General features: G+C 31.0%; 1 protein-coding gene across 4 annotated transcripts in view; it reads right to left on the bottom strand.

Annotated features, from left to right (window-relative positions):
• LOC117237084 overlaps positions 1–16,907 on the bottom strand; it is a 317,445-nt gene extending 300,538 nt beyond the window's left edge. For 2 of the 4 annotated variants that reach the window (XR_004493945.1, XM_033500697.1), the window contains exon 1: positions 16,515–16,906. Coding sequence is in view for 1 of the 4 variants with exons in the window: in XM_033500700.1 (XP_033356591.1) it covers positions 16,515–16,533 (19 nt within the window). In the remaining 3 variants the exon portion in view is untranslated. Of the gene's footprint in view, positions 1–16,514 lie in introns of all 4 variants that reach the window. The other 2 variants (XM_033500700.1, XM_033500699.1) reach the window with 1 other exon arrangement.
• Between the last annotated feature and the right edge of the window lie 2,371 nt (positions 16,908–19,278).

Raw genomic sequence — 19,278 nt, forward strand, 5'->3', positions numbered from 1 at the left:
TTACATCACTATAATATTCAATCCACTGCTTAGATGAAATGCCGCAGCCTTTATGTTGCTTTTACCGATCATCGTTCGACGATATGTGCACACCTCGTCAAACTCGTCGATAAAAGCGGCCCGAAAGCTTTTTTCGCACGTTCCTCTATCGATTGCCTGCTCGCTAGACATTGTTGAGGGCTCAGTAAACACTAAACTGCGGTTAATTCAGGTGCTTCATCGCGCTGATCGTTGACACGATTTTTTTACCAGTTATTCTGGGTTTCAATATACGTCCTGCACTTCTGTGTGCCTGTTGTGTCGTCGATGCCAGTTGAAAACGAGCCGCGGGCGCCTCTTCGGCTAGATGGATGGCTATTGGGTGTTTTCTTTTTACTTTTCTTTTTGTTGCTTTTTCTCCACAGAAATTTTCGATGGGCAAGTGCGTAGTTTCATGTGGGCAAAAATTGATCGATTGGCGGTGCGATGATACGAGTAACGTCGAACATTTAATTTTCCTCTTCACGGATAGAGTTGTCTTTTTTAATTTAAATATTTTTCTTTTAATGATTAAACTATTACGCAAAATAGCCTAAGACTAGACAATTCTTTTACAGCAAAAATCAGAAATTTCAAGTAATGAGTATTATTTTACATTGTAGCAGATAAATACTAATGATAAAGAATACATATAAAATTTATTTGTGTTTAATAGAATTGTTCAAAATATTAATAATTAAAATTTTACTAGTTTTATGCATTCGAACTATTTTAATTTCTTTTTGTCGCTCATGTTGGATATATAATTTGAAATTATTGAAATAATATCCAATTGTAAATATCTAATTATAAGCGATTTAAAGTAAAATATTTTGTTATATGACTCGGAATTATAAATAGAATTATTTTACTTCTTAGTCTAATTCAACATTCATAATTCCTTTTCTGTAATACGTGGTAAACAAAGAATATAATATGTTTAATTTTACTATATCTTGTGCTTATTAGATATTATTAGAAATAAATACTTGCAAAGAATGTAACTATATGCTTCCATATTTATTATTAATAATACGCATATAACATAAATATACACATACTACACATACAGATACACAAATATACATAAATATAATAAACATAAAATATACATAGAAGAAAAAATATCTACAGGAGGAAACATAATTATGAAATTATCTATAAGAAGCTTTGAGTATATTATCGCATGACTAGTAAAATAAATTTATCCTGAAACTACTGAGAATTCGTAATTTCAACGAATACCAGTAACATAATTTTTATCGTAAAATAGTCCGGTAAGTTATTCACTCCAAAAGACTAAGCCCTGTCATTTTATATCATTACATTTATTGTCATTTATTATCAGATAATTTGTAGGTATAATAAGAAAATGCATAATGAAGAAACGTAAAAAGACTTTGCAAAAGCACTGATCTCGACAGTATAGAAGTATTTAAAACAAATGTTAAATATTAAAGCAATTTTATTTTTATCTTTGGTTGTAAGTTTTATAAAATTGGAAAGTTAAATGAAATATCAAGATTGAAGGAAATGTCCTGTGTATGATAATATTATTGATATTATGTAATACACTTATTGATTATTTGGCTTTACATAGTACTTCGTCATTAGTTTTTAATTACTTTTTGTTAAATAATGTTTTACATTAAAGTTAGCTAAAGTAATATTATTAATTAATTCCAGTATCTTTCATTAATTAAATAATTCCATTACTTTAATTAGATTATTCATTAAATATTATCGAGTGTTAACAGCATATTAAAAACTGGCTTTAAATTCAAATGATAAGTTATTAAATTGAGTACTTAATACATTTCTAAAATCAATAAACTAATTTAACTCTTATTTATATTTCATTAAATCAAGGTTATACCTTAGTTATGAATCTATAAATATAAATCGGAACATCTGGAACAAAATTTGAATTCTTTAACAAAACCCAAATACAAACGAAAAAACTTTACTTACATGCATACATTACTTATCAGGAGAAAGGACAAACTCCAAATCACATTTTCTTTTTTTCCATCACCACACCTAACCATCAAATCTCTTCAAATATTTTCTCATAATCAACCCTAAAACGCATTATCGAAAATATTCTTTCCGTCAGCCATTTCCTTCATGGTGCACAACATATTCTCGCGTCTTGCGTGCATGCGAATGAGGTACAATTTAAATCCATTTTATCACCGTTAAGTTGATCGAGTTCTCCGACATAACCAATACTCTGTATGTGAACGAACCCGCTCCTCTGAAACGAGGAAATTATTGGATTCGTTCGGAAATTGTGAAATTCTCGATGGTGACGACCTAACCAGATCAACGGTCGGCATTCTCACGTTCCACACGTTTATGTGCCTTTCTCAATAGGGCGGCACGCGCGTACACACACGAAAATTTCTAGCTGGATCGAGAAGGATTTTTTCCCAGTCAGTCCCGTGATTGCATTCGTGTTCCAAACTCTCTTTAACGAGGCGATCTATACCAAGAGCCCTTTGCGCTCGTTCCACCCGGGCTTTACCTAGCTGACGCAGCCCTAGCGAAGAAGCCGATTGGGAAAACCTTTCACGGCACGGTGTGACGGACGCATCGCGGTGCCTGGAAAAGCCTTAATGAGCAGTGGACGTCCATTATCTAATGGTTGGAATTGGTCGGTTTTCAGTTTTCGAACATCCGCATACACACGCAGTGCTCCTTGCGGAATAAATTGAAGATATCGAAAACAGAATTGTTTCCAACAAATATTTATCTAAAATTGTTATCCGATTAAATTCATTTTAATCCAATATTTTATCTGTATAATAGTTATTTATTATTTGTAAAAAAATTAATTCATTTTATTATTTGACGTCTAAAAGAGTATTTTAATATAATGATTTTAGAAATAGATGATAAATTCACGGAATTATGTGAAAAAATCAAGAGTGTAACTCTTATATACTCCAATAATGGATATTTTTCGAAATATTTAAAGGAAGTAGCAAAAATTAATTTTCTGAAAAAAATGATTTTTATAGTATGTAATGTAGAATAATTTAGAAAGTTGCTTTTCTGTAATTTTTTAAATTTATTTTTTAAAGTTGTGGGCTGGCAGAGATTTGTAAAAAAAAGTTCGTGCAAAATTTACCTTGAACATGATTTTCAAGGCTAACATATTTTTTATTGCAATTTATTCTACTCACCACGAGGAGCAAAGGTCTCAAAGGAACTATGGATCGCAATTGACTCCTTCTCCCGAAAAAAGAATGTTAAAGTTTTACTAATTCTTAAACTGGCTCCATTAACAATGTGTTTACATTTTATAGTCAGGTGCAAGAAAAGTAGCTCTATTGATACAGGTTAATAAACTTATCATTATGTGATACATTCCTCCCTTTCTTTATTCCTTTCTTCATTGCATTTTTTTATCCTTTTTTCCTCGCTATTTAAACTTACTTCAGTCAATAAAAACCATTCAATTCGATGTTTTATTTATGCAACGGATGTCCAACTTTAATCAATGTAGGCACATAGTTCATGCCATTTGGTTGCAATTTCTGTTGGTTGAGTATGTTACTGCATTCGTTATATGGTCCGAAAAGCATAATTGTAAATTAAGTAGTATCCAATAACAAAAGTTTCGTGGAGTGACAATATAGCTATTTGGAGTACATGAACGCGGCGAATTTTAGAAATTTATAAGTTTCCTCTCGTATTCACTGCGCTGTCGACGACCTATTCTATTAGGTTGTCCGAAAAGTGTTTTTCTTTTACAACAATGCATCTTTACACAAACATGAAACCTAATCTGTCGAACGTTGTGATCTTTATTTTGATAGAACAAAATGGATCATACGTAATTCGATAAAATAGTATAAAAATGTTGTGCATCCATTAAACGAAAGAAACTTTTCGGACGACCTAATATGTAAGCTCATTAAGAAACATGCACGAGCAAGGACGACAATTAATCTGTTTTTCTTTAGAAATGCTGAGTCTTGTCTAATGTTTGATATGGATTTAAATGTCGCAGTATTAATTCTTGATCACCAAATTGTTAACTTAGTTGAAAATCATTTTTATACACCTAAGAGTCTTCTATTATTACTGTATTCTAATATATCTATAAGTTCGTGCTATTTCATCAATTATTTATTTTATTAAATATGTTATTTCTTTTATTAAAAATAAATATAAATATATAGATATAGACATATTGTAAATAAAGCTCGTTTAAGAATTATTAAAAGTTTATTATTCTTTTTCCGAGAGAAGGGTTATTTACCATCCTGGTTTCTTTAAGATTTTCGTTCTTCGTGATGAGTTAAATACGTTGTAATAAACAGATTTAACCTTGAATTTTAATGTCAAGGTTGGTTTTGCACAAAATTTTGTTTACAAATATCCACCAATCTGAAGATGTAGAATCCATACAATCCTCTTTACACTTACCTTCTTTACATCCTGTACATTATATAAAAATTGCAAAATATTTACTGCAAACATATATTTTTTTGAGAATTAGTATACACCATGAATAGTCATTTTAAACATATAATAAATATTAGAAATAATCAATGCGGAAATGATAACAAGTGCAAGATTTGGGCAATCCGACAATTTGAGAGTTGCATTAATGCAAGCAGGCAGGTTGTCTAACATCTTTTATTTATTGTCGAATGATTTTCTATTAGGGTCGTTCTGTAAATTGTAAATCGTCTAAACATTCTCTACTCTCTCGAAAATAGCAACGTACAACATGCAATTTACAGAAATACTCCTTAAAGTTCTCCAGCTATAAAAAAATTACTACTGCAATATTATAGCCTCTTCTGTATCATACAACTTCTATAGACAAATATTTTCCATATCTCTAAAAGAAACGAATACTCAAGGTGATTAAAGTTATTGCCTCATCGTGTATATAAATATATTTTATATACTTCTTCCAAATTGTTGTACAGAAAAGAGTGCTTAATAGTTGTTACTTGTTCCTTTTTGAGAAATTTCATTTTGCGAAACAACAACAAATCATAAAATATTCAATTGTTTACATTTGCATCTTGAAACGGTAGTACAGAAGTAATTGAACTTTTCCTAGAAAACAAGGTTTTTTCGTTTAACAAAATACAAAGCTTTCTTTTCTCCTTTATTATTGAAGTAATTTTCATTCATCAGTAACAACGTTACTAATTCCCTTAGAAGTTCGATCGAATGAATTCAAAGTAGAGTCATGTTTTTTCAAGAGGTTGCGCTCTATTCTTGGAATACTCGGAAATTAATGTAAATTGTAGAGTTTCGCGTATAAAAACGGTATTACGTTTCGTATGGCGAAGCGTAAAGATAAATTATGAGTTTTTCAAAAGATCGAATAAAAATTCTACACACAGAAGAATATTCTTCCAACAGAAGAGTATCGAAGACGTTTTAGAAGGACACAAATGCATATTTGTTGAGAAGAATATCATAAAAATCTCATTTCGCAAACAAATTTTGAAGAAATGATTCTAGAAATTTTTTATAGTAAAATGTATTAAATTACTTTAAGATAAAAGTTTTCATCAAAAAAATTAGTAGATATTTATCGGTAGACTACGGATTTTCATGCATTTATGGGACATTAAAATATGCAAAAATGAACAGATTACACATAATATTAAAAAGTATATAAAATACTTGATATACTCGTTATAATATTTAGAGAGTTAAATTTTTTATTTAGATTCTATTTTTTCTAGTTATATTAATAAAAGTACGAATTTGCATGAACATTTGCAATTTATTTGTCACTAATATGAAGATGGAACTGTTGTTTTCCTAATCAAAATCTGCTGATTATCTCTTCATAAAAGAGACATTCAAAAACTTGTTTGTCGATGGGAAAGTGTTGTATCTGATGTATCTGTTCTACATTCTGTTAATTTCTTCTGGCATTAATTATACAAAGTAAATCTATTTCACAGTTCGAACTGTTTTTAAGAATTGATAGAATAGTATTGTGACACGAGAATAAAATGTATTTTCAAGCTACAATAAATGTAATCCATATTTTCGTAGAATAAACAAGGCGGTATTTAAATCATCTCTTGTCATATAAAATAGCAAATACAGAAGATAGTGCTGTGTCCGGATATTAATGTGAATAACTCTATATGTTTATTTCCTTCATAAATTTACCATGTAATAGATTTCATTGTGTGTGCACATTGTCGTGCTGCATCTTTCTATCTTCTTACCTCTTTTTATACAGTTACATTAGGTTTTACATACAGTTCTTACAGTTTACCATTCCCAGATATATGATATTTTAGACATTAACTGTACAGAAAATTTACATTTAGAAATTACACTTTTTAAGAAAAAAGTATACACGAGAACGCGCTTTAATATCTGGTTCATAAAGTAAAAGCTTCATGTTCGGTAACGAGTACAGTTTATATTTTCTTTAATCCTTTATTGGATCAGCTCTATAGGAATTAAACAAGAGATATTGCCAGATTATAGTTTAAATCCTACTTTCCGAAGTTGCAACTGCATTTTATATCACTTATAATTCGAACGTGCGAATGAAACGCAAAAAGATTGTAATGATCTGATTTACGTCAATTAATTGTGACGCCAAACTCTCGTGAGAGTTTATTTGCGAACCATGGTTTATTATCGTCTTCGAAATAATCTTGGATTTATTCTTTGCCTGTTATATACCCCTGAGTTTTTATACACTTCTTCGTACTCAAATTACATTCGTACTTAAATGATTCACGAAAATCAGTAAATGAAATACAAATATAGTTATCAATTTGTTCTATAGTTGTTGTTTTAACCAGGACATCGGTTTTTTCGTTGCTTGATATTCCCATGTGATGGAATTCAGAAAAATCCTAAACTATCGTACATTATTTGCGGATTTTTGCGTAAATTCGTTATATTTTCTCTTAATTTCGAGAATACGAAACTTAGTTGCTATATTTGTATTTGGGGTTAGGTTGGGTCTAGATTTATGGAAACAAAACAAAGTACTAAGAGAATGAATATAAATTTTAATATTATGATCTGCATTAATGCTTGGAATAGGATGACCTGTAGAGGCAAATAACAGATGCCACTTGTATATATTACATTAAATTGGATTTATTAAATTAATCTCAGATTACTTTATTCTTGTGAAATGATAAATGCAGAAATGACTTCAAACAATAGTTAGAAAATAAAAGATTGTTTGTTTATAAAAAAGAACTCTGGAATCAAATACGGTGAATATGTTCTCGAACGGATCTTTTCTATCAGAAAAGAGAAATAATAATAGTCTTTTATGCATACTTCTAAAAATGAGGACATAGTATATCCGGTAATCTAGCGAATAGCGAAAAAAGAAGAATGGCTTTCCAGTTTGCTGTCCCTGGAGCACGATATTCAATGCCTTCTCATTTTTCTCAATAGCTAATATCGCGTCCCGCATACGTTATATATCGAACACTTATTACATTACAGAAATTCATAGATAAAAATTTTACGACATGAATTATGGCTTGGAAAATTGCACAATTTTTTATTTAATACACTGTTACTGTGGCATGGAACAAAAAATCACAAGTAGCTGTTATCGTTTTAATGAAAATTAATAACTAATCTTCAGTCATTTGAATTGATTTTCTGTCCTTTCTCCCAAATATATCTATTTTGTTAATTTCGAAACAAATAGGAAGTAATTTGTAAAAGTTTTCATGGATTATTCAATAATTATCAGCTGTATGTAAATACCATAATATTAATAAAAATGGTAAAGTGTATTTTTGGCATGTTAAAAGTCATAATGTCTTTTTGATTGATTTGATAGCATAATTAAAAAAATAATAGTTTACATATGTATTTAAAGAATTTGATTTCTTAAAGATAGAACCTTTCTAATTTAGAAAAAATTAGTTTGATATATCACACATGTATAGTGACTGGTATTGTTAATGTTATAAGATCTCTTATCTAATGTTTCCTTTTTAGATGTTTAACTTTTTATTCATCACACTTCATTACTTTGGTGTGGAACTATTAGAGACAGAGATCTATCATTCTTATACCGACTTCGAAAAAGGAGGAATGTGTCTCAATTTGATGCGTATATTCTTCTTTTTTATTTCTCATTCTTCTCATCATTCTTTTTGTATCTATCATGCATATACAGTTATAACATTTTTTGTATTTGTTTTTTGCACACTATCTTTCTTTGCAAAAATCTAATTTTGATGTATGTTCGTCGATTGCTCTCGATTGGATTAAGCTATCGGGATCAAACCTTTAACATCATGTAGAAATAGTAAATTTTTTCGATTCCTCCGTATAGGAAGCGTAGTTCATCCGTTCCCGTACATAGATTTGTCGCTCAAAGCTGATTTGATTCGTGTTTTCTTATTACTAACTCCTCGTGTCAAGTATACCTGGGTTGTGTCTTTACACATTGGTCGTAGGAAGTAGATCTCAGTTGTTTCTTCGCGAAAGAAGTCTTTGTATTACTGCAAGTGTTGTATCGTCATGCAGTTTATTGAGAATTTTGTTTGGTACTAAGTCGGATATGGTTGTGCGGTAAATTTGAACCTTTACAAAATTATCTTCGCTAGGATCAATTAAGGCCCTATTTAGTATAGTCCCTTATAATTAATGTATATAGTTACTTAATAATATTTCAGCTTAGGATGAGCTGTAACATTGTTCGCTTAACGTCTCCACTACCTGCTGTGTTACACAATGTCTCCACACTTGAAGTATTGCTGTTACTGGAGATTTCGGAATGTAGCTATCGATATCTTTGAATCTGATTCCAATAGATTCATCATTAAATTTTAGAAGTACTGAATGCGTCAATTTTCCCTCTTTCAGCTGATCTCTTTTAAGTACTGACCGTGTAAATTTCTCTATGATTCCAATAGAATCATTTATCAAACCATCAGAAATTAATATGTTTCATTACAACATAACTGGCGATCAACTGAGAAGTATCCGGTTTGAACCCTGAAGGTACCGGCACCTCTGCAACTTGATTTATTCGGAATTGTATGTCCTCATTACAGCGAAGTCTCTGGTAGTTCGCAGTGTACTTTAAACTGTAGGTCACACATACCCTTCAATCGTACTAAAAGTAATTGTTGCTTACTCTCGGAGTATGTACTAGGACATTAGATTAGTAGTGTCTTGGTGCTATCCTAGAGTACTAGAACCCGTGTAACGCTAGTACCACAATGATATATCGGGTATAGTGTATAACCTTATAGCCACTAATGACCTCGTAGTTGATGCGATTATAAAATAAGTAATGCACAAAAAAAAAAAAAAAATAAATTGTGAACGCCCCGCTAACGTTATTGAATGCAACAGTCCTTCACAATTACTCCTGACTAATTACTAACTGACGGTTGTTTCTCAATATAGGCTTCAATTCGCCGCAGCAAACATTGTCCTTTAGATTCGTTTTCAAGCATAAGTCTACTTCCAGTGTACTTCACTGTAGATCGTTGTCTCGATGAAAAAATTAAAAAAAAAATTAAAAAGAAAATTTTTATTCTATATTTTCGACTTCTTTTTTCGCGTAGAATCACTCCCTTTCCGCTTGTGCCACCAGTTACCAACCACCCTGTATAATTAAGATAACATGTGCGCTATTACTACATTGACCGCAATTTGTATCAGTACGGATATAAGCAAGAGTTTTCAATTTGGCCATTACTAAGACATGCTCTTGGTGCCTGTATTACAATACATCATATTTTAATGCAGTTAGGTATAAATTTGTTGAAATTTGAATAATATACATAAATATAAACGAGTTTAAATATTATAGTGCGGTGCTCAAGTATTGTTATACCAGAAGCACTTTACGACATTTTGCGCCGCCTTCAAAAAGATTGTGATACATTTAATATGCTGTTTAGTAAGTAAATATGTAATCTTTGCTGCATATGTGTCTACGTAAAATACAAATAAAATAGAAATTATTGCTTATAATAATTGCTGAAAATATATATATTTTGAAGTCGATAATATTTTTTTGGCAAGAAATCTTCTACAATTGATATAATATCTGTGAGGTTTACACAGTAAATTTTTTTCCTTGGATCACAAAATTTATGTAATGATCTGTAAAATATCGAGAATTAGAATAGGAATTTCAATAAATATTTTGCATTTTCGAATACTGCTCCGAAGTAAGTTATACAAAATGCGTAAAAATAGCCGATAAATTACACCAACAACTGAATTACAAGAATCCAAACAACCAATGTCATACTCGTATTTCAAGCTTTTCTTTCAATTCTTGCGCGGTGTACAGTCTAAGCATTAATGCCCTATTGTTGCCCATATATCACCGGATTTTTCCTCCGAAAAAAGTGATTTATCTCCGACAATGTATAAGTCTCGTTCAAACTCGAATAAACCAGGCAAGAACGCGCGAACTATAGCAACCTTAGAGCGCCTTGCTACAAAAATTTCTGCATAATATCAAGAGAGAACAGGATAACAATCTCCCTGCCGTAACTTACGGTCTTTATTCACGTTTCAAGCAAATTACGTTGGACGAGAATTCATAAATTCACTGCTCTCCTAGATCGCGTCTGGTTACGTAGTTATTTGCGCTATACATATATGTATTCTTGTCCCACCTACGGTCTGTCTTGAATTTTTAAAAAATCCTCATAAGAAACTTTGTGACGCGTGTCCCGTCTGAAATGAATCTATGTAGTGCCCTTGCAAAAACAATGTCGAAGTAAAACGGTGAAAACCGTACTATAGGTAGTCAAAGATTTTCGGGATAAAAATACCTAGGTGATATTCTGCAAGGTGCTTTTGTAGAAATGGAATCATTTTTTCGATGATACACTATCAATCAAAAGTATCCGAACATCTATACACTCATTTTTGACAAGATATAACCTAATTATAGAACTGCGGATGAAAATTATGTGTTTATACCATTATTTTATTATTATGATATGGTAAAAGATTATTTAAAAGATTATTAAATATGCAGTAAAATATTAATATTTACAAAAAATTAACTTATAATATAACTTTTTGTTGTTATTTCTATACTCAGAGGTAGGATCAAAATAGTTATTATTTTATTGAATAGATAAATCTATCACACCATTCTGAGATAAAAAAGACCTTTATTGCACGCGCTTACAAAAACTAGGGATAAAAACAAAAAAGCATCTTAAGCCTATCGATTAAATCTATCGATTGTAACTAGGATTATCTTCCAGTTACTATTTCTTATAACTAACGCATCTGCATATGGATGGCGAGCACGAACTCACGTTGTCATTTTCAACACTTTTCAACGAGATTTGTAACAAAATATTCTCCAAAAGTACTTTAGCGCTAAATTATTAGGTTGGCCAATAAGTTCGTGTGGCAATATTCAATTTTGCGGGAAAGATGGGGATTTTTATAAACATGTGATTTTGACACTGCTCGAAAAATTCGAGAAGATTATAAATCAAAATGGACAATACAATATCGAATAAAAATATTTCCTTTTATTAAAAAAATCGCTTTTTGTTTACATGTGAAAAACTGCATGACCGTTTTGACCGACTAATACATATCTGTTCTCCCAGACAATATAGATCAGATAAAAAAAATCCTCCTAAGCCCATGAAAAGATTATCGTTAGTGTATTTTCGACCAATCGCGGGGAGACGTAATCGCGAGGAAAGACGTCAATGGGGGTCGTAAATCCCCGTTACGATTATAACAATCGACACCACGAATTGATCGATCCCCTGATTTCCGTTGAGATAATAAGGGGTGATTGAGTTTGTATAACACTGGGATTCACAGTATTATAAAGTATATATTTACAACACTCAGATTACACTGACGTAGAGAAATAAATAGTTAACAGCTTGTCGCACGAAGATGCGATAGATATGTACGCTAGAGCAGGGCTCTTATAATGGAAATTAATGTGTCAATGGACTTAGCACTATGATATGTTTAGGAGAGAAGATGTACGTTCGACACCACCGAGAACCGATAAAAGATGTGCGTGAAGTATGCGACTCTCGCGCTATGTGTAGACTGCTGCGTTAGGCGTTAGTTGGTAGACTTAGTAGTTGACTTTTCCAACGATGTAGAAGAAGTGAAGTCGAGTGACGATGCTGTGTCGCAGGAAAGCTAAGGATGGGTGTGTCTAGCGCACGGGACCATCGGATTTGTTGGTGCCGATGTTATTTAGGAGAGTGAGGGAATCGGCTTCGTTTTTAATTGGTTAGACGAAGGGTCTTAACCGCTCTCGAGAGACAGTGGTTAGTGGGAGGAAAGTTGCAGCGTACGTGACAAAAACTAACTTTGCCTTTTTCGCCGTGGTAGACAATAGTCTTTAGAAATTCTTCCGAACCAGATGTTTGTTTTGTTTGAAGGACCTTTTCTAGGAAATCTATGAAATTTATGGAAGGTCCTTGAAACTATGGAGGATACGCTGCGAGTATACGAAGACATCTGGTTGCCATATTGCCGGCGGTGTGTGGCATCGGCTAGGTAGAGTGTTACGCGACGTAACAGTTAGTTCGAACAGTAGTATTTAAGAAATTTGAATAAAAACTACATTCACAATTTTAATTTACTGTTGACTAATGCTTAAACAAATAATTAAAATTGATTATTAGCCGAGTATATAGCAAGATGATAAATATTAGTTTTAGCCATTTTTTCACTACTTATACATTTTTTTGTTGCTATAAGTCGACTAAGGTACCCGGCTGGTTATGAGCGCCAGTGTAGCTTTGTAATGGACTGTTCAGAATATTTAGAATGTCTCCGATCAGACGATTTTATTTAATATATTTATATATGATATATTTGATGATATTTGAAAGAAAGATCTTATAGAATATTTTTCTTATACAATTTTCACGATAAAAAATTGAATACTTTTAAGTTGAAAGTTACTTCAAGGAATCATTGTTTAATGGTATATTAGTTCTATACATACGGATATAGTAAATTTCATGAAATATCTTCTAAATGCCATTAGCAACTTCCTGAACTATCCAATATTTTTGGTGAGAATTTGTAAAGAATGAAGGTAATACAATTGACAAGATTATATCAAGTTATGGTAGTATTGAAGTACTCGAATAATTTCTTTCTTCACTTGTCTTGGTTGTTGTCTCTCGGTGTTGCTGTCTTTTCTTAATCTTTGTATGATAAATTTTATTATTTTTATAACTCTCCTACTTGTAGTAAAACCATTATGATTAACGAGATCGTAGCAATTTATATTACTATTAATTATTTGTTTTTTACTTTCATTGATGTTTATTTTGATTTCTGTTATTCCTATCGTTGATATGATAATTCTAATATTCGGAAATAGTGCTATAATTAAAACAATTTTAGTGTTATTGCTCAACACTTTAACTGCCACGTTGGTCACATATGACCGGCCACAGTTTCTCCTGTGACGCCACCGTGATCATTGATGACCGGAGCGTTTGAGTTTCTTACAATTGTAAAAATTGAATGAAAATTCAGTTGGGGCATTTTGAATATAACCGATAAATAGAATATACTTTGAAATAAGAAGTGTCCCATTGAACAATTAAACATTTTTATTAGAACATTAATAAATAAAAAATCAGAATAAATCTTGCATCTAACGGTGCACTGTGTTAAAACACTGTGGCGTCCTGAGCGAAACGTGATTTCGACGTGGCAGTCAAAGTGTTAAAAATGAATGAATTATGATCGGATAAAATAAATTAAAGCATATATACTTTGACAACATATTAAAGAACTACTGAAATCAGATGTGGTTCCTTTATTTTGGATTTTTCCTAAATGAAAAGAGACTAAAAATATAAAAGCAAATTTTTAAGATGCTCCAAATAACTTATTAATATAGAGAACTGTTTTCATCACATCAGTCAGTAAAAATATGAATATTATAATATACAGGGTGGTTGGTAACTGGTGGTACAAGCGGAAAGGGGGTGATTCTATGCAAAAAAATAAGTCGAAAATATAGAATAAAAATTTTTCGTTTGAGGCTTTGTTTTCGAGAAAATCGACTTTGAATTTTCGCTCGGTACGCGTGCACTTTATCACGTCTCGTTATAACGGATCTCACTGTAGATCGTTGTCTCGATGGAAAAATTAAAAAAAAAAATTTTTTATTCTATATTTTCGATTTCTTTTTTCGCGTAGAATCACCCCCTTTCCGCTTATGTCACCAGTTACCAACCACCCTGTATATAGTGAATTATAAATAAATTCACACGTAATAGTACTACGAAAGTTGATGATTAGACGGCTTTTATGAAATTTTTACAAGTATAGGGTATACTGCATTTTAAAATTTGTTTAACGCAATCAATTGACTAAAATTATTTTGAAATAATAATATGACTTCATGGAAAACTATAATTAAATTAATCAGTTTGAAATAATAATATAACATTCTAAAAGTAATGTTATGGAAATCCCACTGTGCACAAGTAGGGAAAGACTGAAATAAAGCAAATAGTTCCAGAATTATAAAACAACAATCTACGAAGCACCCATTCGGAGAAAGCTAATTATTTCACCAAAGTTAATATAAATAACTAAATTTATGTTATACTATTTTATTAATAATTATCATAACTTTAATTATAATTTGTAATATTCTGAGTTTCATAATGAATATGTATTATAATACTTTACTAATTAATTAATAAATAATTTCATAAACGGTGCTAACTTGTTAATTTTTTAAACAGAAGCGCAAAAATAATGATTCTCTGACAATTACAAACTTTATTTATGTTAATGACATTTTTATTGTACGTTGTTACATAAATTTTATTTAAATATATCAGTTAATATTTCCTTCCATATTTTAAAGGAAAATATTCCAGTACTTTATAAAATTTATCCAAGGAAAAATTATTTAAAGTATTCATTACTACAATTAACACACTAAGCGCTTATAAAAACTAAGAGAACTGTAATTCAAAGATGAAAATAGATGTATCCGTCTAACCAGAAAACAGGTAGTCTACCTCACAGAAAGATCCGGTTTCGCACTTAATAAACGTGTCATATCAAAGAATTATATTTTCTAAGATGAATGTTTATTAAACATACATATATAGTAACGTCACTAAAATTAACATCCATATCGAAATTTAATAAACTAAATTTTTCAAATTTATTCATAATGTTAATTTTAAATACTAGAAATTAATTTTTATAAAAATTTTTAAATTATTTACGAAAAATTACATTAATAAAAAGTATTTGAAATATATATATAGTTTTAGGAATATCATTTCATCTTTATCTGGTGAAATTGAAAATCCAATTTGCTAAATTGATAAATTGAAATGAGCTGGATAAGAGCAGTTATCGAACTTGTAATTTTAATTGCAGGATTTCTACATTATCCAGTCTAGAACTAATTCAGTCAATTTTCATCTTACTATGAGATTACCTGCAATTCTTGGATCAATGTCCACGAGGAATTTAATGACGAACAGAGTAAGTCAAAGAGGAATCAAAGTTACTATCGATTCGATTCCCTTAATAAGTTCTAACCCTTTTATTAAATGCGATAAACACTATAAAATTTTCCATAACATACATTCTCCGACATTATCTTCAAAATTATTTCAATCATGGATCTAAATATTTCGAAAGGAGTACTGATGGTACAATATATATGAGTAAGAACGTGAAGAAAAATTTTCTAAAATAGACTTGCCCATAAACTCCATTTGTATAAAATCATTTTCGTAGAATTCTTTCACGAAATCCATTTTCTAAACAAGCATGTTGTTTCTTTTTTAATAGATACAGATTCATATATATTCATCATTGTTAAATCACATCAGGGTAAACATTTTGATACAAAAACGATAAACACATTCAACGATTTCAACACAGGTATTTTTGCAAACTTCGGTTTACAAAATTCGCGTTCTAAATCGAATGCAAGCATATTTTGTAAATAATTACGAACTTCTAAAGATCAGTTCATTACTGTTAAGTCTTATCGATATGAGGCAACGAATATTTTGATATAAACGTAATAGGCAATTTCATTTTATAAAATTCGATCTATCAAGCTTACTTTCTAAATAAAATACAAAGATGTTGTTCCACTTTAAAATAATTATAGCCTTCACAAGATTCATTTATCAGCCTGGAATGTTACTAATAGCACCAAAACATCTCGATATAAACGAATTCAACTTACAAAATTTAATTTCTAAATAAAATACAAGCATGTTATCTTTGTTTTTCAATAATTATAGACTTCTTATAGATTCGTTGACCATTGTTAAATCTTACAAGTAATGACAAAAGTTTCGATATAAAGGCAAATTCTACCGCACTATCAATTAATCGGTGGATTCTTGAAAAAGCACAGTTCAATCAAAATTTGTCACCAATCGGTGACAATGATTGGCGCGTGCTGTATAGAAAAGCGGCGTGAAAAAGGACGAAGGAGTCGATGTGAACAACTTATTGCTTACCTCTATCCTGTGGAACCATTGGTCACGGGCGTGCCATTGGAATGCTTAACTTCCCACACACCACGTCTATTTCGCGCAGGTAACAGCCGTATATGGCAAGTTGGTTAAACGGAAAGCGATATCACACCCCGGAGGAGCTGGACTCGTTTCGGAATTTTAAGGATTGAACTGACAACCACCGGTCCCTCAACTATCCGTTCATGCCGTGTATTATACCTCGTCAGCCGTTCATTATGCCGTATTGTTCTGATCGAACAGAATCGGATTTCTCCTCGAATAGACTGCCCTATCAAATGTACATATTTGTTGCCATCTTAGATATTGTGTCCCGTAGAATGTCCAGACGTGAACGCGTTTCGGGACCGGCACCGACTAAACTCCTGCTGACTAGCAACCCGTGAGGACAATCGTGCCCCTGGCTCCTGCGCTTAATATTTCTCGATCAGAGACGCCAGTCGTTCGCTCTAAGAAACTACAGTTTTACCGATTGTAGATATGTGAAAAAGTGTGAAAGACAAATCACAGTGGAATCTGTGCAAAAATGAAAGTAGATACAAAAGTATCGATTGTTGTAGAGATAGAATTCTGCATTATCGACAGACAGATTTCTATTTTAGCCGAAGTCGATGTGACAGAGAATGATAAATAATGTTTTCTTCTGTACCGATGCATACTTTAAATATTTATCATCAGATCATTACTACTTCCTACATCTCATTCACCTGTTGGAATTATAAGTGACTGTAGTAACTTCGGAAAGCATCGTCGAAATTATATTAGTCTGGCAATCCTCGTTTAATTTCCATACAATTGGTATAATTTCAAAAAACATTCTTATATATGTATGATACATATGCATATAAGTACCGATTTATTAAACTTCTTAGAATCAGTATTAAGAATCTCATGTACTTCGGAAAATAATAAATTTACAATGTAAGAACTTTATGTAAAAGTTAATGTAATGTCACATAACTTTTTATATGGAGATTTTATATGGAGATTTAGTAAATAAAAAGCTAAGTATTTTTTTAAATTTTTATAATTGTAAGCTGCAATTTTATTATTGCCATCGGGTTTCAAAAATGATTTACATTTTTTGTTGTAATATTCTAATATATGTTGCTGCAACGATTATAAAAAGTAAAATATATATAGCAGTTTGATTTATCCGTAATTTTTTGCTTTAAACTATATTTTGTCAGGAATAAGTAAGTATCTGAATACTTTTGAACAGTGATATGTATATGATTTTATATAACATCAATATATTATATGTATTATATGTATTCAAAATATATTATATGTATTATATTGAGTGTAAGAATCCTATGAAATCGGACATTGTTTGTCGGAAACGTTCAAGTTCAGAATATTTAGTATTCAAAGAATTAATAAATTTTTTATTATTCTTTAAATAATAATTTATTAGCTCTACAATAAAGATCAAGATTTTAGTTTCGTATCACTACTGACACACACATATGTTGCTCCGATTCAATTATTTAAGTAACATTGTCCGACGACTATATTGTCTAAAATTTTTTTATTAAAAATTACACTTTTTTTGTTGCCTTCTGTCTAGAAACAGTACCCATTTGTTTTAATTGTACATTTCATTCAAAATAATCTTCTTTTATTTCAGTCACATGTAAACCACACTAATGTTTGTATTGTCAAACGCACACTGAATGTTTCGAATCAGCTTGTTTATATTTATATTATTTAATTTTCAACAAATTTACATGTAAATTGCAATATATTGTAACACGAAGTCACTAAAAACATGTTTTAATAGTGGCCAAATTGAAAGTGCCGCTTGTATTCGTGCAGATATAAATTACGCTGAATGTATTAATAGTGTACAGATTAATGGAATTAAATATACAATGTACATTTATATACAGCACTAACTTAAGATACAATCGCTACTATTACCGATGTTATATAATTACAAATAAAATAGACTATATATTAGTAGTATTTTTAATTTTCTGCCGCCTTCAAGAAGGTAATCTAATCGATGTTCTATATGCATGTGTCTAAATAAAATACGAATAAAATAGAAATTATTTGATACTTTTTAGCGCTTTCCGAAGTCGTTAATATTTTTTTGGCAAAAGATCTTTTATTTCATATTTTTTAGTGAAACTGTTCAAAAATATCGATGGGTACATTCCGATATCTTCAGCAATGGCAACCTTTTTTAGCGACGGAAGGTTATGAAGACATTGAACGAAGGATGTCGCTAATTATCGTAAGCTGGGCAGTAACCGTATATAAATTATAACACTATACATCACTATACACTATACATCATATACTAAATAGAGCTGTAATTGACCTTAGCAGAAGAACAAATTTTGCAAAGGCACAAATTTATGTTGCTCTTAGGTGTGTGAGAAATTTATACGGCCTAGCTATATTTGATGTAGAACCGCACGAAATTTCCAATAAACCGCATGACGAGAGAACAACTTGCAGAAATGCAAAGATTAAGATTTCTTTCGCAAAGAAACAGCTGAAGTCTACAACCAATGTGTAACGAAACGACCTAAATATGCTTAAAACTACACGGGTCAAACGTTCTTCGAGCGACGAGCCTACGTATAAAAACGGACGATGTAGACTTCCAGAAGCAATCTTGTAAAGAAACTGCCGAATTTCATCACTACCAGCGATGAATTTGTAGAGAAGACACAGATATAATGAAATGAAATCGATGAATTTGCAATAACAACAGTTAAGAATGAGGAAACGAGAA

This window comes from Bombus vosnesenskii, unplaced genomic scaffold (assembly GCF_011952255.1).
Source record: "Bombus vosnesenskii isolate JDL3184/JDL3185 unplaced genomic scaffold, Bvos_JDL3184-5_v1.1 scf7180000013355, whole genome shotgun sequence".
Taxonomy (NCBI): domain Eukaryota; kingdom Metazoa; phylum Arthropoda; class Insecta; order Hymenoptera; family Apidae; genus Bombus; species Bombus vosnesenskii.